This window comes from Nelumbo nucifera, chromosome 3 (genome assembly GCF_055504915.1).
Source record: "Nelumbo nucifera cultivar China Antique chromosome 3, China Antique-T2T, whole genome shotgun sequence".
Lineage (NCBI taxonomy): Eukaryota > Viridiplantae > Streptophyta > Magnoliopsida > Proteales > Nelumbonaceae > Nelumbo > Nelumbo nucifera.
This window is the reverse complement of record NC_142651.1, coordinates 111,029,062-111,054,662: the sequence shown is the minus strand read 5'-3', so window position 1 is coordinate 111,054,662 and position 25,601 is coordinate 111,029,062. Positions and strand designations below refer to the sequence as shown.

Sequence of the window (25,601 nt, the reverse complement as noted above, 5' to 3'; positions counted from 1 at the left end):
ACTTAATCCCTTTTTGGCACATAAGCGACACTTCCCATGGATAGGCAAGTAGGCAAACAAGAATCCTGACCAAAAACAGTGAAGTCATGATTCAATGCCACTGGCCTTAATGAAACACATAAAAAAACCTACACTAGACCCTTACATCACAAAAGGCTTGTCTTGCCACATGGGCTTGGACATTGCATGTTTTTTTTTTTTTTTTTTTTTTTTTTTTCTGCTACACAATATAAGGCTGAGAAAATTTGGTTTGGGCAGTCCATGTTCAATTGTTCTTTCCAAATCAGTTACCCACAACCTTACCCTAGTACACCACAAGTGCACATGGGAGATGCTCACACATTGGAGATCACATTAATGCTCCACTCGCACCCCACGTGCTCATCTCAGTGTGCATTGAGAACATCTCTCCTACTTGTCATTGCCATTGTGAGACACGATACAACCGAAATGGGATATGCTATGAACGGAAGTGTATCATAGCAATATAGATTTGTATCGGCCTGTATCATATTGTATTGGCCGATACACACCGATATAGGCCGCTATGCATCGATACACAATGTTTCTCTATAAAAAAAGTGCAAACATGGCAACTCAAACTCGGATCACCAAAGCGCACCCAAAGCCTTGCACCTTAAGTGCAAATTCTAAGCCACTAATCCACGTTTGTCCTTTTGATAAAAAATAAAATAAAATAAAATAAAATTTATTAACTTCTATCCCTGCATGTGATTTTTCAATCTCTATTACCAAAGAAAAGAAAACTCTAACTAAAATTTCAAAACGAATACAAAAAAAACTAAAATTTCAAAAGAGAATAATATTCAAAAATAGTATTTTATAAACTAATACAATAAATTATTTATCAAATCCATGTTTATATAAAAAGATGATTTTTAATATCAAGAAAATTATACAAATAAAATATTAAGAATAGAATAATTATTTTAGTACTTAAAATTTATAAATTTGCAAATGATATGCATATTAAAAAATTATATATTTTTACAAATTATTAATTAATATTTTAATTTATATTAATAAGTAATAACAATATATTTATTATTTATAAAAAAGAAAAATATTGTTTATAAAATATTTAAGAATATAACATTAAATTGACTTTATCAAATCCATTAATCTACACTTATTTCAAAAAATTGTTTTTCATATTAGAAAAATTATATAAATAAAATGTTAATAAATGAATAATTATTTTAGTAATTACAAATTATGAATTTTTATATGATATGTATATTATAAATTTTAACAAATTTGATATACTTTAAGTTAAGATTAGATTTTTATAAATTATTAATTAATATTTTAATTTGTATTTGAAAATTTATATTTAGTTGACTTTTTGTTAATGTTAAAAAATAAAAAAAGTAAAATAAAAATAATTTATTTAATAATTAAAATATAATAGGTTCATATGTTTAGTGTCTTGGACTCTTAATTGATGAATTATAAATAAAATTATATGATATCTATGCATCGTGATATAATAATTTAATTATAATATATTTCTTCCTATATATCACTAAAATATACATTTTCTATGTATTTATATACTATTTGTGATTATTTTGATTTTAAAATTAATGATATTATTTTATTTATAGAATTTGTATGTATTTTCCTATCTTATCCATACACATTCATATTTTTCGTCCGTATCCATGCGCTTTTTAAAGCATATCCGTATCCGTATTCGTTTCCGAATTATCCGATACTTTAATCCTTGATTATTTCATCAGATTTGGATCAAATGAAAAGAATCCGAATAAAAATCATATCGAATTCGGATGAATTGGTCCGATAAAAATCTGACTCTACTATATGAGACTAAATCAGCCACCCACAAGGTTACCCCCTAGAACGTCCCACACCACATCCTCGTTGTGTATTGGGAACATCTCCCAATGATAATCCCATAAACGATGATGTCATCATTGGGAGATGTTCCCAATACATGGCGAGGATGTGATGTAGGACGTTGTGGGGGCAATAAAAAGGGGTGATTTGAACTCCTAATTAAGTATAGGGAAAATTCGCGATAGGTACCCTGTACTTTAGGCCAAGTGCCAATTTAGTACCCGAACTTTAAAAAGCGGCAATCTAATATCCAAACTTTCATTTTGCGACGATTTAGTACATGACGTTAACTCACCGTTAAGTATCATGGGAAAAATACGAATGCCCTTTAAGTGTCATCTAATTTTCTTTGTCAACCTTCTATTAATAAAGCACAACGATCCCAGCTTCCCACTAGCCAAACTAAACACAAAGCATAAGAATTCAAATATATGAAAGCAGAACAGGACGAAGCAGAAGCCTTGTCGCTCTCTGATCTACCTCAAGAGAGAGAAGCATTAAGTGAGGAAATTAAAGCTCTTGAAACCAAAGAGGGCTTCAAGTTTGGTTCATGAGGTGCCTCTCTTTTGACAGAATCAGAAATGTGTGCAGCTGACGTCGTGTTCTTTTAGGGCCAGATCCTACCTTTACGATTCTCAGTTAGCTTTGAAACGACGTGTTCTTTAATGCATCAAACTCAATAACAGTCTGAAATGTGTTGGATGATTATAAGGCAAGGATATTAGCTAGAAACTTTACATCAAATGTTGGATTAAGTAGTACTTTACCTAATATATCTCTGGCCATGTCTCTGAAACGAAGTTGTCGCTATCCAAGTTGTTCATGGTGTTCGAGCACCAGGGAACGCAGATTGTAGGAATAGAATGTGAGTAGAGCACCTATAGTCAGGCACAACACTCTGGCAACCCAACCCAACATAACTTGTTAGGTGATATCCACTGTGCACCCATGATCCTACAATTTTAAACACAAACATGCAAACCCCCCTTCAGTCTTCCATGAACTTCCTCTCTCTCTCTCTAGAATAGTTATTATTCAAGAGGACAAAAGTAAAAAAAAAAAAAAAGCTAAAAATCAATATAGAGATGAAAAGGTGAAGATAAGTCCACCTTTGGATTTAAGAACAAAGAGAGCTCCGGCATCAAGATCCTTATGATGATGAAGTTGGGCCATGGAAGAAGCATGGTTCAGTCCGGCTTTCATCAAATTTGGAAGTGGAAGAACAGTACTCATCTTTCTCTCCACAGATTGAAACTTGTAAAGGTGTATGAAATACAAGGGCATAGAACAGAAAGAAAAGGAGTTTCACTTATAAGAGTAAGCATGGTCAATGGTCTAGAGCTTCCAAATTCATCAAATACCCACTTATAATTACACTGCTATTGAGTAGTTGTAAGTGTTCAGTTAGTGCAGTTGAAACAGTTTCTTCGAGGGTACTGGTTTCTAAGGCCAAAAGTAATAGAAGAAACTCAAACATGAGTGAAAGTGATCAATAGAAACATCTCTCATGAAACAACAACAGCAGCAGCAGCAGGATGAGGGAAAGCAAGCCATGTCTCACCATCGCACATTTGAGTGGTTAAAGAAGCTCTCGATTACAGATGTGCCACGGGAAGCTCAATAACAAGTCTCTCTTGTGTTTATTCCAACGAGAACCCTTTTTTCTCTCTTTCATCTTCAACAATTCCTGTTCTGCCTCCGCCGCAGTTCTCTTTCTCTCTCTTGATCAAGAGCGTCAAGCATGGGCCATGGTGGCAGCTATGGTGGCGAACTGAGAACACCACCCCTCCCGCTGGCCATGGTGGGGCCAGCGGTGAGCCCTGGCTCTTGTGTTTTCATCAGATGGTCTGAACTGGACTGTTGAGAACTTGGCTTGGACTCTGTTTCATTTTTTTGAAAAAGAAGATGATGAACAATGTATTTTATTTTATAGAATAATTTTGACATTTTCAAAAGTCTTAAATCGCACATGAGGTCATGTGATATACATAAATGACGGTCCATTAACAGTAGGTACTAGATTGTCGCATTTCAAAAGTTCATATACTAGACTGTAACCTTTTAAAGTTTGGGTACTAAATTGAGAGTCAGCCTAAAGTAGAGGGTAACTATCAGGAATTTTCCCTTAAAGTATTTATGGTATCAACTATCAATCTAATTCGACAAGACAACATATAACTTTGAACCCTAGGACCTGTTCTAATTGAGTCTGGATATCTTGCACATCTCTTTCTACACATCTTCCTGCACAACCTCTTGTATTTTGCCATGTCAGCATTACATGAGTTAAGTATTTATATGTGCAAGCAACTAAACGGATATGGTAGAGACTTCCATTTTTTAATTTTTCCCTATTTTCAAATTTTAAAATATATCAAAAGAGTAAAAAGGGCACAACTGATATAAACATTTGTGGAAGAGAAACACATCTTCCTCAAAGGTTTTCCATCAAATGCAAGCTTGAATTAGTAGTTTGCTAATAATTCAGTTACAAAAATCCACCATTGGTGAAAAATCATTCATTTGGGCAGTTAAGAAATTGAAGGAAATATTTTTGATTTTTTCTTTCAAAGAATGAGATCGAACAGGAAAGAAAAAGTAAGAAATCCAAAAATGGGAGGGATCTATAAAAAAGTTTCAACATCAAAATCTCCAAAGGTTAAACCAGATAAGCCTTTGCTTGAAAAATACAGATGAAACGAATACCTTTGTTTGAAAAATGAATACCTTTGTTTGAGAGACGATGAACCAGATAAGCCTGAGATGCCATTAAGGCAATGGAGAGGAGTTAAATTTGCAGGAGAACGTGAGAAACACTCATGAAGCGATAATGGGTTGGGTTTCTCGAAGAATTTTTCACTTCTAGGCATGTTTCTCCACCGAAGATCAGAATAATTGAGATTTGAGAGGAAGGAAATGAAGCCTCGGTGTGAACGTTAGCAATCGTTCGTTAAGTTGCTTGCACATACAAATCTTTCGCTCAGGAAGATGTGTAAAATGAAATGTGCAGGAGATCCGGACTCGTTTTAATTACTCATTACAAAGGATAAATGACAAGACAGCCGAACAGGATAACATTAGGAACGTAGGATCTAATAAAGCGTCGATTAAAACTTGAAAGCTCATCTAGAGTATTCTATTTTGTAGGGTTCTCTTCTTCATTTTAAAGACTATTCTCTATCCTGCTCTTAGTTTCAATAGATCAACCATTCTGAAAATCAACATGCTAGAAATCGACAAATTGGCTTGCTGAACTGGGTGAGGATTCATTGGCCTAACATCTATGCCATTTTAATACTCCTAGCGAAATAGGAATACAAATCTCTATTAGTTCTTTCTTCATGATCCTCTTGTCGTTTTCTAGTGTAGTTGATGAGGGGTAATTTGGCCCGACCTAGCAATCGAGGTATGCATATATGTGATCAGCCAGTAGGGTGACAACTCAGCAAGGGAGTCTCGTCAGTAGTTCGGGAGCTCGGTACCTTGAGCACCTTAGCATAAAGGCACCTCGACACCTAATTCAGTTCGGGGCCAAAGGACCAAAGTGTCAGTTTGGAGCCAAAGAACTGAGGTGCCAGTTCGGGACTAAAGAACCAAAGCGCCACGTAAGCGACTCCAAAAGCTTCCCCAACGGACTCCGAATTTCCCGGGATCACGATGTCTAGTAACAGGGCTCATCCTCACCCCGTCTGAATCGGAAGAAAGTGATAAACCTTATCAATTGGCGCATTGCTCTTCTTCGGAAATGGAACGGATCTTATCTATCCATCTCGGGGATCCCGAAGCCTTTTTGTAAGGTTCACGGCTACTCAACTATAAAAGGGCATCAAGCCTCAAGGCAAAGGTACGCGCAATTAATCACATTCAAGCTCTCTAGCATTCATACTTAGCTCTCAAACACACAGAATACTGACTTAAGCATCAGAGCGACCTCACTGGGTCTTCCACCCCAGTCCCTCTGAGCACTGTCTTGCAGATTAATCCAGCTTGCCACGTGAGTATGTCCTGGCAGTTCTCCAGCTAGGAGCCTCCAGATCGCACATCATCAATTGACGCTGTCTATGGGAAACAATCAAAAGGTCATCCCGATCCCAGTTACATTCTAGTTTTAGCTCCAACCTCAATGGATTCTTCCAGCAACACCGGGAAAAGCATCGAGTTGAATGTCACTGGGGGGCAAGATCAGCGATCAACCTTCCCCCAAGGTCCCATGGTATGTATTGGCCAGTTTACTATTTCCCTTACAACTTCAGGGGTCTCGTCATTGTTTGTACCACAGGTTACCATGCAAGTGAGTGTCTCTCTCCCCTTAGTGGGTGCGACTTTCTCTGAGCCATCCATGGTCTCCCTTGGAGTCGGGCACTCCCAATTTCATGACCTTGTTCGTGCATCCGAACGATACAGATCCAGATGTAGCAGGTCCAACATTTTCAACAATATCAACAATACTACCTGTACCAGCAGTATCAGCAACAGTTTCCACCACTGCAGCCGAACCAGTAGCTGATTCCACCTAGAACCTAGGGTTGCGCCAGGGCTAAAACCAGAACCGGCTGGAACCAGCCAGAACGTTCGCTGATCCCCTATCGGGGTGAGGGGACCTCACAGGTGCCAGTCCCTCCTAGGGGTCAGACTCCAGCTCATGGGAGGAGGAACGGTCAACACACTCCCTCAGTATCACAAGGAAACCTTAGAAATAGGCCTGAGGATAGCCAGCTTAACAGGGCCAACCACCGTGGCACTCCTAGTAGGAGAAAAATGGATTGCGGAAAGATAATAACCAACCCGAAGCTAGAGGCACGAACTCGAGGCCAGTCCCTTCTGTGCCTCGTGATAGTCGGTGTGAACTCCACAACCAAGAGAACTCGGCGAGAAGGAACCAAGACCCACCTCGCGACAATGTTTGTGACAATGCTCAGATAACAGACCAGATCGAGGTCAACAACACCAATGTCGAGCCGGTGAAGAAGCAACAACGAAGACGTCGCAAGACTCGTCACTCCTTGGCCAGAAATAATCCACTAGCGAAGCCAAGCCAACAAGCAAAGCAAGTTAAAGAAAGGGAAGAAGTGAGCTCGGTGGCAACGAAGAATGCGCCTCCCTTGCTTAGTCGGTCATCTCCTCTGTCTCCCAAGCTCTTAGCAACCCCAATGCCAAAAGACTTCAAGGTTCCACCACTGGACAAGTAAGACGGGTCATTTGACCCCAATGGTCACTTGGATTCTTTCCAATCTCAAATGCACCTAGCCGTGGATGATAAAGCTTGCATGTGTGTGGTCTTCTCCACCACATTCAGGGGGGTAGTTCAGACCTGGTATAGGAACCTCGCACCGGTCTCTATCAAGAGTTGGACGCAGTTTGCCGAGCTGTTCACTACGCATTTCATTACCAGCAAGAAATGCCTAAAGTCGCAAGAGAACCTCCTCAACGTGTTTCAGAGGGAAGGGGAGTTAACTAGAAGCTACATCAAGCACTTCAACGACACTTGCCTGCAGATACTAGACCTCGATCCAGCAGTGTGTCAAATAGCAGCGAATAAGGGAATCACCCATACAGAGTTCAAGTGGCATGTGGTAGCCTACAAACCAAAAGATATCACCGAATTTCTTAAATTGGTAGACCAGTTCGTCTGTACCGAGGAGGAGATTTACTAGAAGACTGATAATCCACCGGCTGAAAAGAGGAAGAGAGAGAATGAAGGGACGAGCAACAACGGGCAGAAAAGGAAGAACAGTAAGTCCCCGAGTAGGGGAAGAAGCGAGTAAAGAAGCAGGTCCCCCTTGCGCGGCCACAAGTCAGGTCAGCGTTCCAGGACTCCACTAGTAGAGAGAAAGAACTACACACCTTTGAATGCTAAGCGAGGAGAGATCTTAATGGCCATTAAGGACTCCTTCTTTGCCTGATGGCCACCCAGGCTAAGGGGAGACTTGGCAACAAGAAACCCGAATGTCTACTACCATTTCCACCGAGATCATGGACACAACACAAAAAATTGTAGGAATCTCTGTGACGAGATCGAGGAGCTTATCCACCATGGGTAGCTGAAGAATTACATCCTACGAGAGGAGAGAGGGCAAACAGATCGACAGGGGGACTGTTAGGAGGACCAGAGGAGGAATGCCTCCGAGACTAGTAGGCAGAATGAGCAGCCACCTCGGAAACTATCAGAGGAGAGGCCAATTCGCAGAGTGATCAATATGATCACCAGCGGATCCATCATCACAGGATGTAGATCAGTAGTTGGGAGGACTTCGGTTTGCGAATTGGAGAACAAAGGTGAAAACCCGCCAAAGCGACCTTGGCTCGAAGAACCTATCTACTTTACGGAGGATTACGTGCGCATGATTCAATACCCGCATGATGATGCTTTAATAGTGAAGCTAAGGATCAACGACTTCGAGGTGAAATGCATTTTAGTGGACTCAAGCAGCTCAACAGACATACTCTTCTTGGAGGCATTCGACAAATTGCAGTTGCAACAGAGTGACCTGAAGTTGGCAGACACACCCTTGATAGGGTTCAGCGATGAAGAGGTCAGGCCTCTTGGTCGAGTCATAGTATCCGTGAAGGCAGGCATGTGGCCAAACATTGTACGATTTGAGCACACATTCTTGGTGGTCATGACTATGTCCCCCTACAATGCGAAAGTAGATTGGCCTATCACACACGTTTTACATGCGATAGTGTCCATTTACTACTTAGTGATGAAGTTTCCAACTGACTACGACATAGGAGTCATGCGAGGTGACCAGCTCGAATCCCGTAAATGTTACGTGGTCGCTCTGAAAGGAAAAGCAAAGCTAGCGGAAGATGTCGAGCTCGAGCAACTAGCGAAGTACACCGAAGAGCAAGCTACCCCTAAAGAAGAAATGGTCCACATACCTGCCTCTGATGCCAAACCAACCAGAACTCTTTAGATCGGTGCCTCGATTAGTAAGCCACTTCAAACTCAACTAGAAAGTTTTTACTTAAAAATTTAGATATTTTTGCTTGGTCCACGGCAGAGATGCCTAGGATTGACACAAAAATAATAAGTCACAAGCTTAATGCCAACCCTCTAGTCAGGCCAGTAAGACAAAAGAAACACAACCTCACATTGAAACGACGAAGGGTAGTCGATGTGGAGGTCAGGAAGCTCCTCACGGCAGACTTCATCAGGGAAGTCTATTACTTGAGCTGGGTGGCCAACCCGGTTCTGGTGAAGAAGGCCAACACTAAGTGGCGCATGTGCGTCGACTACACCGACCTAAATAGAGTCTGCCCAAAAGACTACTTCCCACTACCCAAGATTGATCGCCCAGTGGACGCGACCTCAAGGCACGAGTTGCTGAGTTTTCTGGATGCCTATTCCGGTTACAACCAAATTAGGATGGATCCTGTTGACCAGGACAAAACCACATTTGTAATTGAGCTCGGGCTATACCGTTATAAGGTTATGCCCTTTGGAATGAAAAACGTTGGGGCAACATTCCAACGCCTTGTAAATATAGTTTTTGAGCCGTTGATCGGCAATAAAGTAGAATGTTATGTTGATGACATGGTCATGAAGACCTAGTTTTCGAACTCTTTGTTAATTGATTTAAATGATGTTTTTCAAATTTTAAGAAGATATAATATGAAATTAAATCCGAATAAGTGTGTCTACGGAGTCACTTCGGGTAAATTCCTAGGCTACATAGTCAACCGACATGACATCGTAGCCAACCCGGAAAAAAATAAAAGCAATCCTAAATATGAGACCACCATGGAAAATAAAAGAAGTCCTGAGGCTGACTGGTCGGGTAGCAGCCCTAAGTTGCTTCATGTCTAGATCAGCGGGTCTATGCCTCACATTTTTTAAAGCAATAGAAAAGAGCAAAGATTTTGAATGGACCGATGAGTGCCAACTTGCATTTGACGAGTTGAAAAGGTACCTAAGTACCGCACCATTTTTAACTCGACCTTAAGGAGGGGATGAGTTAAAACTATACCTCTCCGCGACTGACGAAGTAGTTAGTTCGGTACTGATTAAAGAAGTAGATCGGGTCCAATGACCCATCTACTATGTAAGTAAAGTTTTGCAGGATGTAGAGACTAGGTATCCAGAAATCGAGAAACTAGCATATGCACTGGTTATAGCAGCCCAGAAACTACACCCATACTTCTAGGCCCACACTACCGTTGTTCTCACCAACAGATCCCTGAGGCAGATTTTGCTTAAGCCCGAAGTGTTTGGAAGATTAATGAAGTGGTCCATCAAGCTGAGCGAATACGACATCCGATTCGAGCCACGACCAGCAATCAAAGCCCAAGTCTATGCAGACTTCGTAGTAGAGTGCACATTCGGCACATTGACCCTTGAATTGACCGAGCCCGCTCACACGTTGGAGGCGTCAACCAGTGCGGCACCGGACCTGGTCAAAGTAGTACCAACCTGGGACGAGGAGCCCTGGATCCTCCACATTGACGGCTTGTCCAACCAGCGAGGAAGCGGTGCGGGATTGCTATTGTACGAACCAAGCGATGTGAAACTGGAGTATGCTCTCTGGTTCAGATTTGAGGCATCCAACAACGAGGCAGAGTATGAAGTGCTGATTTCCGAGTTGAACTTAGAAAAAGAGATGAGAGCAAAGCACCTTATCGTATGCAGCGATTCACAACTGGTGGTCAACCAAGTCATTGGCGACTATGAAGCCCGCGACCCAACTATGGTAGCTTAACTGGCCAGAGTTAGAGATAACCTGCATAGTTTCAGCTCCTGTTTCATTAGGCAAATTCCGTGGTCCGAGAATATTAAGGCCGACGCCTTATCACGCCTAGCGAGCACGGGCGACAACACTTTGCGAACTGTGTACATTGAGGACCTACCTCGACCCAACATTCTCGGGGGGGGGGGGGTGCAGAAGAGGTCACTCCCGTGTTGCAAGCGAAACCGAGCTGGATTGACCCGCTCACCAATTACCTGCTCAACGGGACCTTACCTGTAGAATGCAATGCAACTCGGAGAGTATAGCATCAATCAGCCAAGTATGTCCTCATAGCTGGACGACTATACAAGAGATCCTTCACGCTCCCCTACCTGCGTTGCCTGCGACCCTCAGAAGCTGAGCTTGTACTTTGTGACACCCATGAAGGCTTGTGCGATGGACACTTGGGGGGCAGAGCCCTCGCACAGAAAGTGTTAAGGCAGGGCTACTATTGGCCCACAATGAAGGCAGACGCACTTGACCTCGTCAAGAAGTGTGACAGATGTCAAAGGCATGCCAATATTCCCCATCAACCTGTTGCCAATTTGAAGTACCTTACTAGCCCGTGACCCTTCACGCAGTGGGGAATCGACATCTCGGTCCTTTCCCGCTGGCAATCGGGCAAAGGAGGTTCCAGGTTGTGGCAGTAAATTACTTTAAGAAGTGGGTGGAACCCAAGCCCCTATTAACCATCACAGCTCATAACATAACAAAATTTCTTCTAGAGGAGCATTGGGCGATACTTCGCGGATTGGAATCTCGCCTAGCCCGAGCAAAGGGATTGTGGGTGGGTGAGCTGCCCAGTGTCCTTTGGGCCTATCGAACTACTATCAAAACTGCGACGGGTGAGACCCCCTTTAACCTCACGTATGGTACAGAGGCGGTGATCCCAGCAAAGATCAAGGTATTCACATTGCGACTTGAGGCCTATGATGAGGAAGCAAACGATGACGAGCTCCGTACCAACTTGGACCTGGTAGAGGAGGTGCGAGACCTAGCCTACATCCAGACTACGGCATACCAGTAGAGAATAGCTCGGTACTATAACATCCGGGTCAAGAAGCGGTAGTTTTGTGTCAGCAACCTAGTTCTCTGGAAAGTTATGGTACTTGAGCCTGGCGTAGGTAAGCATGGACTGAACTGGGAAGGTCTGTACTTTATAAGACGGGTGTCCGAGGAAGGCACATATGCACTCAAGACTTTGGAAGGGAAGCAGGTACCTCGAGCATGGAACATCGACAACCTAAGAAGGTACTACTTATGAGTCTACGACTCTAAGGTAAAATTCCCCTAAGTCCATGGGGCCACTGAACTGGTCAAAAAGACGGCGAGCTAGAGAGAGGACTATGAGTCACTCCCAAAAGCCTAAGGGCCACGGTGCCGAGCTGACAGAAGATCTCGACACTATAATAAGTCCTAGTTACCTCTTCCGCATAGGCAAGCAAGTCCCAGTCGCCTCTTCGGCATGGGTAGATAAGTCCAAGTCACCACCTCGGCATAGGCACGACAAGTCCCAATCGCCTCTTCGGCTTGGGCAAGAGAGTATCCCGTGCATAGACAGGTCGGGTACATACCCTACAGTGTCCATCCACCTCGGCGTACAACGATATCGGGTTATTCCTACTTGGAGTTCAGCTCGTTAGCTTGGTACTTCGGGATAACCAACACTTAACAAAAAGTTCCGAGTACATGGAAAAAAAGAAAAAAAACAACTACAACCGAGCTCAGAGGTCTGGGACATACACTATATACGGGGGGTCCAAGAAAAGAGGCAAGAGGTATCAATCAATTTGGGGCCCTTTGTCCCCAATAGCAGCGTCGGTCGGCTGATCGGTCTCCATGTGGTCGTCGACGGCGTCGGTGGCGTTACCTCCCTCTTCCCCTTCCATAGTCTCTTCGTCGAGGAGGTTGTCGCTCTCCTCCTTGGAGTTGGGGTCCGTAGCTGCCTCAAGGGCCATCTCCTCGGTGATGTTTGATGTTGTGATGGCGCTAAGGTCGAGGTGAGGAAACTCACGTCGGGTCAACCACCTGCTGAGCTTGAAGCCTTTGCAGTAGCCCACCGTTTCGGTCTCGAAGAGCAGCTCGCGTTGTTCCGCTGAAGACTTATACTTCTCGACGGCCTTGATCTTCGCCTCCTCCATCAAACGATGTAGGATATCAGTCCTCTCCTTCACCAGCTCCTCGAGGTTCTAGACTTCTCTCTTAAGGGCTGCCTCACACTTCTTCAGCTCCTCCTTCTCTGCCATCAGAACAGTCAACAATTCTTTCTGAGCTCGCGCATCCCTCAATAATTTGTTGTTCTCGCTGTGAGCCAAGTTCAGGTCGGAGTGAGCCTTGCGAAATGACTCCTCGGCCTTGAGAGCCCGCTTTAGGTTCATCTCGGACTAGTAGACCAGGGCGTGGATCGAAGAGTTCACCTGACAAGAGACGGAACAAGAAATAAGTATTGAGAAAAAAAAATCTAAGTATAGAAGGATTGAAGGTTGGGTACATACCACCATGCATTGTGTTGCCACTCTTCCCCCGAGCTGAGCGGCCGGTAGTTCGGCCACCAAGTAACCTATTCAGGGAAGACCATGTCTTTGCTCTTGAGGAGACCAAGCTTCGGGCTCAAGACGCTCCGAGCTGGGATATCGCTGCCCAATGGGGTAGCCTCCTGAGCTTGCTGGGCCTCGGAAGATGTAGTTTCCTCGGGGAATTGGCATGGGGAAGCCCTATCCTGGTCCTCCACGACCAGATTGATTACCGGGGGTTGTTCGGTGTCAGCTAGGGGTTTGGAGATGGTGACACCAACGCCCAAAGTGAGAACCTCCTCTTGAACGCGGGCCTTCTTGGAGACCCTCTTCTTCTTCATAACCTTCTGCATGCCTTTGAAGAGCTTGTCGGCAGAGAAGTCGGCCATGATGACTGCAAGAAATCAACGAACAGAGTCAGATGCAACATCAAAGTAAAACAAAATAAGAAAAAGAGTACAACAGTTAGCGACCTACCGGGAGGACTTAGGCTGGCCTATGTTAGCTTCTCTTCGGTCATGAAGTTCTCGAACATCAAGCCTAGCTTCGCCCAAGCCTGGACTTCCTCCCGCACCTTTTTATCCAGCCTAACGTCGGGGTCCTGGATGGCGGGTCTCCAGTGGGTTGGGAAAGGCCACCCTTCCGTGTTACGCACTACGAAGTAACGCCTCTTCCAGGCTGGGACTTTGTTGGGGAGCTCATGTAACAACTTGTACCCAGGGCGAGGAGACATGTAGTAACTACGCCTGTGCTTGGGTAGAACATAGGCAGAATTCTTCTTGATGGAAAGTATCGAGGAAAAAATGTTGAGGTCAAGAGGTTGGTTATAGTTCTGAAAAGGGGAGATGGTACCCACAATATTGTGATTGGAGTTCGGGTGGAGCTGGTCTATGGTAATGTCAAAAAATTTGACGATCTTGATTATGAAAGGGTGGAGTGGAAAATGAAGGCCAGCTATGAGCTGTTCCTCGAAGACCACGATCTCGTCGTGACCATGATCCCAAGGAAAATTGCCTAAGGGGATATTATAAACGAGGTCGTTAGGAAGTCTATAGCAATCAACTAAGGAGAGGAGCCTATCTGTTGTCATTGTAGACCGACTGAAGCTATCTGGCAGGCGACCTTGGTGTGAGGAGGTGGCCGATTTGCCAGAAGCTTTTCGCTCTCGCCGAGGTGAGTCTACCTCGGACGGATTAGGGTCCTCATCCTGTGCCGAAGTGCCCACCTCGGCAGGATGAGGTTCCGTAGTCTGTACCGAGGTACCCACCTCGGCCCCAGCGGACTCACCGTTCCCATTTAGAAGGCTATCTAAACTAAGGCCAGACATAATGAATAAAAAGGAAACAAATGAACTCATCGAAAGACGAAAGAGGAAGCGAACTACCCCGGATACAAGACGCAAATTGAAGAATGGATGCGCGACCTCAACTCTCGGATGCACTTCGAACGACGAAGGAAAGAGGACCTGGGTCTCCCCTATATATAGCCACCATATCCAGGAATTGATGGTTCAGATCAATGTGATCCTACCTCTCTTGTGAAAACCGGCCGCACTCTCTTCGAGGAAAGATTTTAGTTGAGCATGATTTTTGGCGTCCGCGGAGTTTATAAACTACGTCGCATCCGTGCGTCCCCGACACGTGGCCTGGTTTTTCCATTGAGCCACATGGGTTACATCGGTCCGACCATAAAACCGGGAGGTGAGACAAGAAGAAATCAGGCCAACCTGCTTGTGCTGACTGTAAACTCCCCGCACCGGGGTTGCGACCCCTGGCACGGGGAGTCGGGGGCAATTGATGAGGGGTAATTTGGCCCGACCTAGCGATCGAGGTACATGTGGATGCGATCAGCCAGTAGGGTGACAACTCAGCAAGGGAGCCTCACTAGCAGCTTGGGAGCTTGGGACCTTGAGCACCTCGGTATAAAGGCACCTTGGCACCTAATTCAGTTCGGGGCCAAAGGATCAAAGTGCCAGTTCGGAGCCAAAGAACTGAGGTGCCAGTTTGGGACTAAAGAATCGAAGCGCCATGTAAGCAACTCCAGAAGCTTCCCCAACGGACTCCGAATCTCCCGGGATCACGACATCTAGTAACGGGGCTCATCCTCACCCGTCCAAATCGGAGGAAATTGATAAACCTTATCAAATGGCGCATTGCTCTCCTTCGGAAATGAAACGGATGTTATTTATGCAGCCTGGGGATCCCGGAGCCTTTTCGTAAGGTTCACGACTACTCAACTATATAAGGGCATCGATCCTCAAGGCGAAGGTACACGCGATTACTCACATTCAATCTCTCTAGCATTCATACTTAGCTCACAAACACACAAAATACTGACTTAAGCATCGGAGCGACCTCACCGGGTCTTCCACCTCGGTCCTTCTGAGTACTGTTTTGCAGATTGATCCAGCTCGCCATGCGAGTACGTCCAAACAATTCTCCAGCTAGGAGCCTCCAGATCATCATCATCAGTAGCCATTGAAGAGAGCTATGTTTTTAGGGAGAAAGAGAGAGGAAATGCTCTTTCTTCGTTCACTTAAACATTTTAGAAACAAACCGAGCTCATCCTTCTTAACTACTAAACTTGTTTGGCCATTTTTCATAGGAGGGCCAGTGTTTCGTGTTCATTGCATGTGATGGATTCCCACAACATGTAAAGCAGAGTACCTCTTAATCCAAACGCCCCACCTTCCTTTCTCTTGCTCTTTTGTCCTTGTCTTGCCTTCTTTGCCAGCCCAAAATTGACAACCTTAATCTCGTTGCTTTCATCTAGAGAAGAAGAGAGGAGGAAATGAAGACCTCAGAGAATTGATTTCGTGTAGCGTTGAACATCATATTCCAATAACGAACCACCAGATTTTTGAGTAGGTCAGCTAAAGTACCTCCAGAAGCGTGATCAAGGAAGATGTTGTAAAATCGACAACCTTAATCTCGTTGCTTTCATCTGGAGAAGAAGAGAGGAGGAAATGAAGACCTCAGAGAATTGATTTCGTGTAGCATCAAACATCAGATTCCAATAACGAACCACCAGATTTTTGAGCAGGTCAGCTAAAGTACCTCCAGAAGCGTGATCGAGGAAGATGTTGTAAATTTGTTTCCCATTCTCAACGATAAGATGGGTTAGGATCTCTTTCTCCACTTGTAGCGAGGGAGATTCGAAAAGCGCAAGGATTTCACTACCATCAGTTGAGTAACTTGAACCAGCAGACTGTTGTCACTTCTAGGTATTGCCAAATTATTGGTAGAAAAGCTTTCCCTGTCGATGGGCTTCCCTCTCATCCACTCCATGGATTTTGCTGGGTTCGGCGTGATGCCAATGCCTATTGATGTAGCGCAACCTGGCTGCTCCTTGTAGGAGATGATCTAGAACCAGAGAACCCGGGGTTGTTTACCCAGTGGGGTCGCTCCGATGCTTAAGTTAGCACTTGGTTGCGAGCTGAAAATGATATTAGATTGTGAGAGAGCTAGAGAGCAGAGATTACGTGTCCCCTTACCCTCGGGGGGTGGAGCCTTTATATACTGGAGTCCTTGCAGGTTCGGTGGAGTAGTTCCGGAATTCTCGCTGCGACAGGATCCATTTCTGTGTTAGGTGCGGATAATGCTACCGACCGATAAGGCTGACCATTTTCGCCTGAATCGGGGAGTGGGGAGATAATACTAGCCATTACAAGGTATGATCCCATAAGACATGGAGTACGGTGACGAGATCCCCAGGATTGCCATGCGGTGGTCGGTCAGCATTGCCTGAGCTCGTGCTCTTTAGATCCAATCTGATATGAATGCCGAAGTGCCTTGGGACCGAGGTGGTCCTGATGTGACCTTGCACCGAGGTATACTCGTCCTGAGGTGGACTTGTCCCGAGGCGGACTTGTCCCGAGGTGGTCTGGTTATCCGAGTTCGATCCATTACGGACTTGGCATGTCAGGCTGAGTTTTTGTCCTACTAGTTAGGTCACATCCACGTGTCCTCTTATCATTAGGCCGGGCCAAATCACCCTTCTTCACCTATGTATCGTTGTTGGCGATGGCGTGAGGGTGGGAACTAGGGCTGTTCACGGGTCGGGTTGGGTCGGTTTACTGGGGTTTTCCCAACCGACCCAACCTGGTCGGGTTACCTGAGATGGAAACCGAAACCGACCCAGTGTTAAGCAAAACCGACCTGGTCGGTTTGAGTCGGGTTGGGTCGGTTTGGGTCAGTTTCGGTTTTGCTCCTGTACAAAAAGGACAGAGTCCTAGAAGGAAATATCTATTCTGAAAACTGAAAATTGAAGTTTTTAAGATATTTTCTAGAAATATATTTAAAAAGTTAGAATTAGAATAGAAGACAAAATTTATCAAGAAAATAGAAAGTCAAATTGTTTTATAGAAAGAAGGCTGAGATTTGTATATTTCAAGAAACTTTCTAAGTTCTAATCTAAGTAAAAAATGACACCTAATTCTAATTGTAATTGCCTAATTGGTTGCCTATTTGGTGTAAAAGACTATAGAAACTAGGATAGAGACAACTTAGTTAAATAGGAACTAGAAGACTAGGTTAGGTTGTAACTAGAAATTAGGATAGAGGTAACTTAGTTAAGTAGGAACTAAGTCGATTCGGTTCGGGTCAGTTTCGGTTTTCTTGACCCGAACCATCGGTTTATGAATTTGTACAACCCGAAACCAACCGGTGCTTATGAAAACCCGACAAACTCGGGTTGGGTCGGTCCGGGTTAGTCGGGTTGGGCCTTCTTATGAACAGCCCAAGCGGGAACATGGAGATTGGTGTTTTAGGCGCTTTCGGAGTGAACGGCCGTCCCATTAGCTTCGCATGCTTTGAGGGGGAATTCGTGCGAAAAGACAGGTGGCGGGCTTCCATTAAGTGGGGCGCAGATTTGAAATCAGCAACAAGCAAGGAAAAAATTTGGTAAGGTTTTATCGGCAACGGCAAGCAAGCAATTCCCTCTACCTCAAAATTTTGGCCCTTCCCTTCCCTTTCAACTCTCAAGTCCTAAATCCTAATTAACCCCTCTGTCTAATTAACCCCTCTGGAATATGCACCATAAACCCAGAGCACCACATATTCCTCTATCATTACTCAAGACCTCTTCTTCACCTTCACTTGCTAACCTGCCTCACGAATTTGCATATCAAAGTACCCAAACCATCTATTCTAATCATTATCTTCAACATTCTGTTCTGCCTTCTCTGAACCCAACCAATTATCAAACCAAGCCTTCTCATATCTCCTCAAAACCAGGCCACTTCTTCAACAACCTATTTACTCATTTGAGGTCACCTACCACCTTATCTGAAGTCAAGGAGATACACAGTGTCTTGGTTGTTAATGGTTTCTTCCACCCAAGTAGCTCTGACATGTTGTTTGGCCCACAGCTTGTGAAAATTTATGTCGGATTTGGAAATCTGCATGAAGCTTTACTTGTTTTTGGTCAACTTCCCCAAAAGAATAATTTTGCTTGGAATTCTATTCTCAGGGGGTTTGTTGAAGCGGGTCAGTTCTCAGAAGCACTGGACTTTTATCACTTGATGCTGAGAGAAGGCTTACTACCTGATAATTTCACATATCCACTTGTTCTCAAGGCTTGTTCTAGTCTATCTGATCTTGAAGAAGGTAGAAGGATCAGAAGTTTGATCAAATTCCATGAGTCTCATCACAGAAAGGAAACCAACATTTTTGTGCAATGTGCCATGATTGATATGTTTGCCAAGTGTGGGAGCTTAAACGAAGCACGATTCATATTTGATGAAATGCCTAGTAAGGATTTAGTATCATGGAGTGCGATGATTTGTGGTGCGGTACAGAATGGGGAGTGGTTTGAAGCTTTGTGCTTATTTAGGAGGATGAGATCAGAAGGATTGAGGCCTGATTCAGTGATTGTAGCAACTATCCTTCCAGCCTGTGGTAAATTGGGATTTGAGCTTCTAGGAATGGGCTTGCAGAGCTGTGCCATAAGGAGCGGATTCGAGAATGATTTGTTTGTTTCAAATGCTATGATAGATATGTACTGTAAATGTGGGGACACCCATGTAGCCCGCCGTGTATTCTATAGGATGGTATTCAAGGATGTGGTCTCTTGGAGTACCTTGATTGCTGGCCATTCCCAAAATTGTGAATACTACGAGTGTTTGCAACTGTATGTTAAGATGAACGCATTGGGTGTAGGTACCAATGCAGTCACAGTAGCCAGTGTTCTCCCTGCATTTGCTACTCTGAAAATGTTGAAACAGGGAAAGGAGATGCACAATTATCTTCTCAGACATGGGTTCGAATCTGATGTTTTTGTAGGAAGCGCATTGATTGATATGTATGCCAACTGTGGGTCGATGAGAGACGCAGAGTCCCTGTTTCAGATCATGTCAGGTACGGACATCACTATATGGAATTCAATGATTGTAGGGCATGCTTTAAATGGGGATGTCGATTCAGCTTTTGGCATCTTGCGAAGAATTCAACAATCTAAACATAGACCAAATTCAATAACCTTGGTAAGCATCATTCCACTGTGCACCGAAATGGGGACAATCAGACAGGGAAAGGAAATTCATGGTTGTGCGATCAGAAACTGTCTTGGATCTGTGGTTTGTGTTGGAAATTCACTAATAAATATGTACTGCAAATGTGGATATCTGGAACTTGGAGTGAAAGTCTTCGATCAGATGGTAGAGAAAGATGTTGTAACATATAACACAATCATTGCTGCACATGGGATTCATGGCTATGGAGAGAGGGCTTTTTCTTTCTTCGATAAAATGAAGGAAGAAAGGATTGGACCTGATAAACTCACTTTTATAGCACTCTTATCGGCCTGTAGTCATGCAGGTTTGCTCGAGTGGGGCTGGTTCTTTTATAATTCCATGATTAATGAGTATGGTATTCTGCCAGACATGGAACACCACTCATGTATGGTCGACCTTCTAGGTAGATCGGGTTACCTTGATGAAGCATGGGAATTTATTAGGAGGATGCCGGTTGAACCTGATATCAGTGTTTTGGGAAGCCTACTTGGAGCTTGTAGAGTTTATAATAGGCTTGACCTTGCTGAGATTGTAGCTAGGATAACTTTCGAAAAGAACCCAGAAGATCCAGGCTACTATATTCTTTTATCTAATATATATGCTTCGAGTGGAAGATGGGCAGATGCATCAAGGATCAGAGCAATGATTAAAGAGAAGGGCTTAACAAAGAAACCGGGAAATAGTTGGATTCATGTTGGTTATAGTGCTCACATGTTTTGTGCTAGAAATTGGATGCATCCGGAATTTACAAAGATCCAAGAAACTTTGGAGAGTTTGTTCTTGGTGATGAGGGATGAAGGGTATGTTCCAGATGATGATGGACTTGTACTGGTCGATGGAAGAATTCCTTGACAAAACAATTCAAAATACTTTGGCACCTCAAATATTTATGTGCATCCCTTTTGGTTGACATTTTGTTTGTGCAACTGTACAGCGAATTTTTCATCTAATCAAAAGATGAGGAGATAGAACTTGAATCATTTTGACTGGTAACCAGCGGAGAAGCCCCCATGTTTGCAGATTAACAAATTTTGTAAGAAAAGCTTAACACTACTATCATCTTTACTCTTAGATCTACAAACATCTAAACCAAAACAAAAGTAATAAATATTTTTCATTGGGTTTCGACACATCAAGCCCAAGCCAACGCTGCACAAAGCCCGTCAAATTTCTGCAAAACCCAACTTCTTCTCTTGGTAATTCCTTTTGTGATCCCCCAACAATCTACTCTGACCTTTCATGTTGAGCAACTCATGTTCAGGGCATGATTAATGATTATGCATAATATACGCAATGGCTCCTGTCTTCATGCCTTTCCTATTAAAAGCAAAGAGCAGGGTTGTTTGGTCATAACCCTCAAACTGCAGATTGTCCATATTACAGAGTAAAGGTGATTATGGGGAGGAAAGACCCAGCTATCAAAATCTTTTCATTAATAGAAGTATATGTTTACAACGGTGTGGATTACTCCTTCAGATACAGTCTTTTAGAAGTTCCATCTTTCGGGAATTTGCTTTGACACACATGCACAAATGCACATGCCACTATCCAGTCTCTTCAACTCAAAAATTGCAGTTAGTAGACGACTGCCTTGATGTTAGGAAGTAGACAATTTATTAGGGGTTCTACCACAAGCCATGTCCCTGTGGAACCATCTCTGATGACTGAATAAATTCAGCTCAGGATTGAACCGAATAAATTTGAATAAGGAGCAATTCCTCTATCAATGTGTTGCTACCTAATGCTTCTCCAGTTACAAGGTTTAGCACATTACAGACCTGCATAATTTAAATTTTCCTCAATCAATGTTGAAACTTCACCATATGCAGGAAAAAATAATAATTGAGGTCATTTTTTATTTGGTCGATTGAAAATTAAGCAGGGAAGTGTTGCTAATATACACTTACTAGTTTCTGTACTAGATAACTCCATTTCCCTTGCTTGAGTCAGCTATTTTCATTGCTATTAGCATGCCTAGTTTGATCATTTCTTTGCATCGGCGCAGATTGTTTACTACTTTCTTTTGTTGCCTGGAACCAACAGTACAAGAGTGATTTGTGAATTTCAAAGAAAGAAAATGAAATTGCTTAATTTTGATTAGTATTGTCAATATTCCTTAAGAGGCATGACAAAGACAAATGAATGGCTCCGTTTAACCAAATAAACAAAAAGAAAATCCGTCTCCATTATGAAAAGAAAATGGCAAAGGGGTACCAAACCTGGTTAGACATCTTGTCTTCTGAACAATCAGCACTATTCTTCTGCATCACCTGCAAGCTTATGGTTGGTTCCGGATCTTTTGAACTTGATGGGGAAGCTGGAGAAGACTCTTTGATTGGGGTCACAACACCAGAGACATCAGGTGCCAAAACTGGTATTGTAGAAGAACCTCCTGACAACGGAATGAAGGGTGCACGAGGCATTGACATCGGGAGTCCTTGACCAGGGAGCCCAAACATCTGAAGGCCAGATCCTGCCATTCCAGGCAAACTGGCAGGCCCTGAAATAGGAGTGGTAGGAAACTGAGTTCCATGCATGGGAGGCACCTGAATCAACGGGCAACCAGAAGAACCACCGCTCATGTCAACCATTCCCATCCCAAAACCCAAACCCATGCTCATTCCCATACCCATTCCAACGCCCATGGGTGAGAAATGTGCCATATGTGGTGCATGTACGTGTTGCATTCCAGGCGGTAACATCACTGGGGGCATATACAGTCCACTTCCCATTGACATAATCTACATAAAAAATTAAATGGTTTTAGGTCCTGAGATAATTAAGCTTATATAATTATTTTGATAACCCATAAGTTGAAAATCAAGACAAAGGTAAATTCACCTGTACTTGAAGCTGAAGCGTCTTCAGATATTCAATGGCCTCATCAAGCATCGAAGCTTTATCCACCTAATGCCACAAGACACAATTCAGAAGGAACCAAAAGGAAAGAAAGAAAGATAAAATACAAGGACAAGCCAACTTATCAAGCATTTAGGGGGCTGCAAATGCCTACGTTGACACAGAGGATTCAATCATAGAAGTGACGCTAAGAATTGGGAATAAAGAAAACTGACCTTATTGCAATTTGGTATAAGTTCTTGTAAAGCCCGCATCTTCTCATTGATCCTATCCCTTCGCCGCTGTTAATTTAAAAAAATCACTAAGTTGGATTTAGATTTCAAGGACCAGAAAAGATTGAAATCAAATTGATCTCCATTTTCTCTTTCTCTGTCCTACTCACCCTTTCCGATAGATTGTGTACTTCTGCAGCACGGCTCCTCTTGGAGCCCGTACCTACTCGAGGGGGAGCTGGCTTTCTTGCGTCCACAGATTCTTCTTCCACATCCTGCATCAAATCTTAATTTAAAAGAGAAAAGAAACCCAACAAGAAAAGGCAAGGAAAATAAATCTTAAAAAAACATGGAAGAGAAGAGATGTTTCCTTTTACATTTTCACTTACTTCACTCTGGCATTCAGAATCCTCAGCATCCCTAGATTTCCTCTTCAACGCTTGTTTGAGATCATTAGAAGCTCCCCCAGCACTGTTGACTGAACAAACGGAAGAAGATGCAACCATTGGCTCCATAGTTTTTTCAGTATCTGGTCTTTCCACTGCATTACTTGCTGCAAAACTTGAGGTTTGGCCAACAAATTGATCGGGGGATATATTTTTCCTAAGACCATCTTCTCGGCAAACAACTTCAGACTGTTCAGCAGAAAGCAGTTCCTTGGGAGGCTTAGGCACAGATGGCTTTGTATCCACTTTGACTGGCATAGAAGCCAATTGGTTGTGGAAACCTGTGGAACTTCTTGAAGCACTTGTAGATTCAATCATAATGGACTCAAGAGGGTTGCCACTCCCAGCTGCGGGTACTTTACCATTACTTCTCAACTTATCTATGCTAGACAAACCGGGACTGGCTACAGCACCGAGACTTTGGAGGTTAGCCTTAACAACAGCTGCAGGTCGTGAGAAATGGGAGAAGTTCATTAATCCTGTGAAGTTGCCAGGCTGCAGTGGTGGTTTTGGGGGTCCCTGATCTTGCTTCTGAATCTTCGTGTTAGGAAGTCCACCAGTTGAAATTGGGGAGTGACTCGAATTCCCACATGATGCAGATGCTTTGTCCATAACATTGTTGGTGTTAGTGTTAATGAAATCTGAAACTCTTGGTCTAGTAGTTGGAAGTGAAGTCTGGCCCTGTTGCAACGACGATGAACATAACAGACTGCTACTAGTTCTACTAACCTCGGGACCTCCCCCAACACCTTTCGATACATTCCCGTGTTCTGAATTCTTACCAACATGTGCAGAAACAATTTGGGAATCCTTACCCATCTGAACACAACCATGGTTTTTATCAATCGGCAAGCTATTACTCTGTGCAGAGAGCACATTCACATTAACTCCAGCTAACTCAGAAAACAACTCCGAACAATAATCATGTTGCAGAGAATCATCAAGCGAATAATTCAGCCAAGGGCTAATCTCTTCGTCTTGAGCCAATCCCATATGACCTGAAGGTCCTGCCGTACTAAAATCATTCAAGACAGATTCAATAGTCCCCAACCTTCCAATCTTGGGAGTAACAGCATCTCTTCCATCTTTCTCATGAACCTTGGAAATATGAGATGAATGATTGGTACACGAGGGACTCTTTCGACTTCTACCAGACTGACCTTGCATCAGAATCTGTCCATTCTCCCAAACCAGCTCAACAAATTCATTATCAGGACTGCATAAAAGGAATTTAAAACGTCATGACTTGAAGCGGGAGATTAAGCTACAAACTTAAAAATCCGTAAAATTGAAGAGTATGAACTCACACAAAAGGTACATCAGCCGAACAAGTCATCTTTGAGGGATTGGATTCAAACTTCTCTTTTGCCATATGAAGAAATTCAGAGTAAGGCATGATGAATCAGACTCAGTCACCGTTTCTAACTGAGGACACAAATTAAGAACTATAAGCCCTCCGGGGTGCTCTTCCGTACCATTAATTCTAAAACTAACTATCCCAAGCCACACTCATCCATCCCAAACCAACACCACATTTGAAACTTCAAACAACCTCGATAAAGCAACCCTTCTTCCGCCTATTTTGGGTCTTCTCTACCAAATAGAAAGTAGAAACCCTATTAAAATTAACACCACTCAACCACATTTGACATTAAAAACAGAAAAAAAAGGAAAGATAAGATTTTGCAAGTGGGATTTACATAACAAAATACAGAAAATAAAATCTTCTATCTCTTTTCTTACAATTCAATCTTTGTTTTGGTGGAATTCTTACAATTCGATCGGTAAAATAAAATAAAGAAAATCTCGGTCAAACTCCTTTAACGGCTCTGTGAGATCCCAAACAACCTTTACATCCGAGCACGTCGAGATCTAAAAAGAAAACCAAAAAAAATCCTAGTTTTTTCGCATTTCATTCGTTAAAAAGACCAACCAGAAAAGACCCACTTATAATCCTCCAAATAAATCAATAAATTCTCAAGTTCCACTGCATCTCACTCAAAATTTAAACCAATCAAAGCAAACCCACCTCGGAGACCATGTCCAATCTCAATTCCTACGAGGGAAGAATTCAAGTATTGTGGAAATCACGCATACCCATTAACGACAACTCCAAAAAAACCCACCAAAGATCGAACTTTAGGAATAGAATGAAAGTTTCCATACACGAATCCAAGCAATAACATATAGTTTCACGTATGAAAACAACAAATTAGTCCTTGAACTAACCCGAATACGCTAACCAAACACGATAAAGTTGAATAATTCTCACAAGGCCCCCTTTAAAAATTTGTGAATTACGATATGTATCTGTTTTGGAGGTCGAAGAAGTGAACTGGACCTTGAAAGTTGAATCCAAACTGATCATTGAAGATGGCGAAAGGCCTCACAAGTACTTACTTAACCCAAATTATGTAACCATGGTTCGTAAGAGGTTATCTGCTATAGTCAAC

The 25,601-nt window shown here is 43.1% G+C and overlaps 1 protein-coding gene and 1 pseudogene across 6 annotated transcripts; one reads left to right on the top strand and one right to left on the bottom strand.

The window, feature by feature from the left end:
• Positions 1 to 18,033: 18,033 nt before the first annotated feature.
• On the top strand, positions 18,034 to 20,878 carry LOC104607193 (putative pentatricopeptide repeat-containing protein At3g01580 pseudogene; annotated as a pseudogene). Its single transcript, XR_016084703.1, has one exon. The product of XR_016084703.1 is annotated as a putative pentatricopeptide repeat-containing protein At3g01580 pseudogene (transcript).
• A 147-nt stretch (positions 20,879 to 21,025) lies between these two features.
• On the bottom strand, positions 21,026 to 25,346 carry LOC104607195 (transcription factor PIF3). Of its 5 annotated transcripts, none has more exons than XM_010272770.3 (9): positions 25,178 to 25,346; positions 24,456 to 24,573; positions 23,080 to 24,364; positions 22,873 to 22,977; positions 22,706 to 22,771; positions 22,473 to 22,538; positions 21,851 to 22,372; positions 21,539 to 21,661; positions 21,026 to 21,409 (listed from the first exon to the last, which is right to left on the bottom strand). In XM_010272770.3, exons 2-8 carry the CDS (start codon positions 24,542 to 24,544, stop codon positions 21,578 to 21,580), a joined length of 2,217 nt encoding a protein of 738 aa, XP_010271072.1. In that variant the 5' UTR covers positions 24,545 to 24,573; positions 25,178 to 25,346; the 3' UTR covers positions 21,026 to 21,409; positions 21,539 to 21,577. The 5 variants fall into 5 exon arrangements, with proteins under 5 accessions (XP_010271072.1, XP_088758407.1, XP_010271070.1 ...); XM_088902281.1 differs by having other exon boundaries at positions 24,456 to 24,764; positions 25,178 to 25,345; XM_010272768.3 differs by having other exon boundaries at positions 24,456 to 24,741; positions 25,178 to 25,345.
• Positions 25,347 to 25,601: the final 255 nt, after the last annotated feature.

What these genes read in the sequence shown, in the direction of transcription:
- LOC104607195 (XM_010272770.3), bottom strand. Translation starts at nt 24,544, where the DNA reads ATGCCTTACTCTGAATTTCTTCATATGGCAAAAGAGAAGTTTGAATCC. An exon ending in TCGGCTGATGTACCTTTTGT is followed by an intron (nt 24,365 to 24,455) that starts GTGAGTTCATAC and finishes CCTTTTATGCAG; the next exon opens with TCCTGATAATGAATTTGTTG. An exon ending in AGAGTGAAGTAAGTGAAAAT is followed by an intron (nt 22,978 to 23,079) that starts GTAAAAGGAAAC and finishes GATTTGATGCAG; the next exon opens with GATGTGGAAGAAGAATCTGT.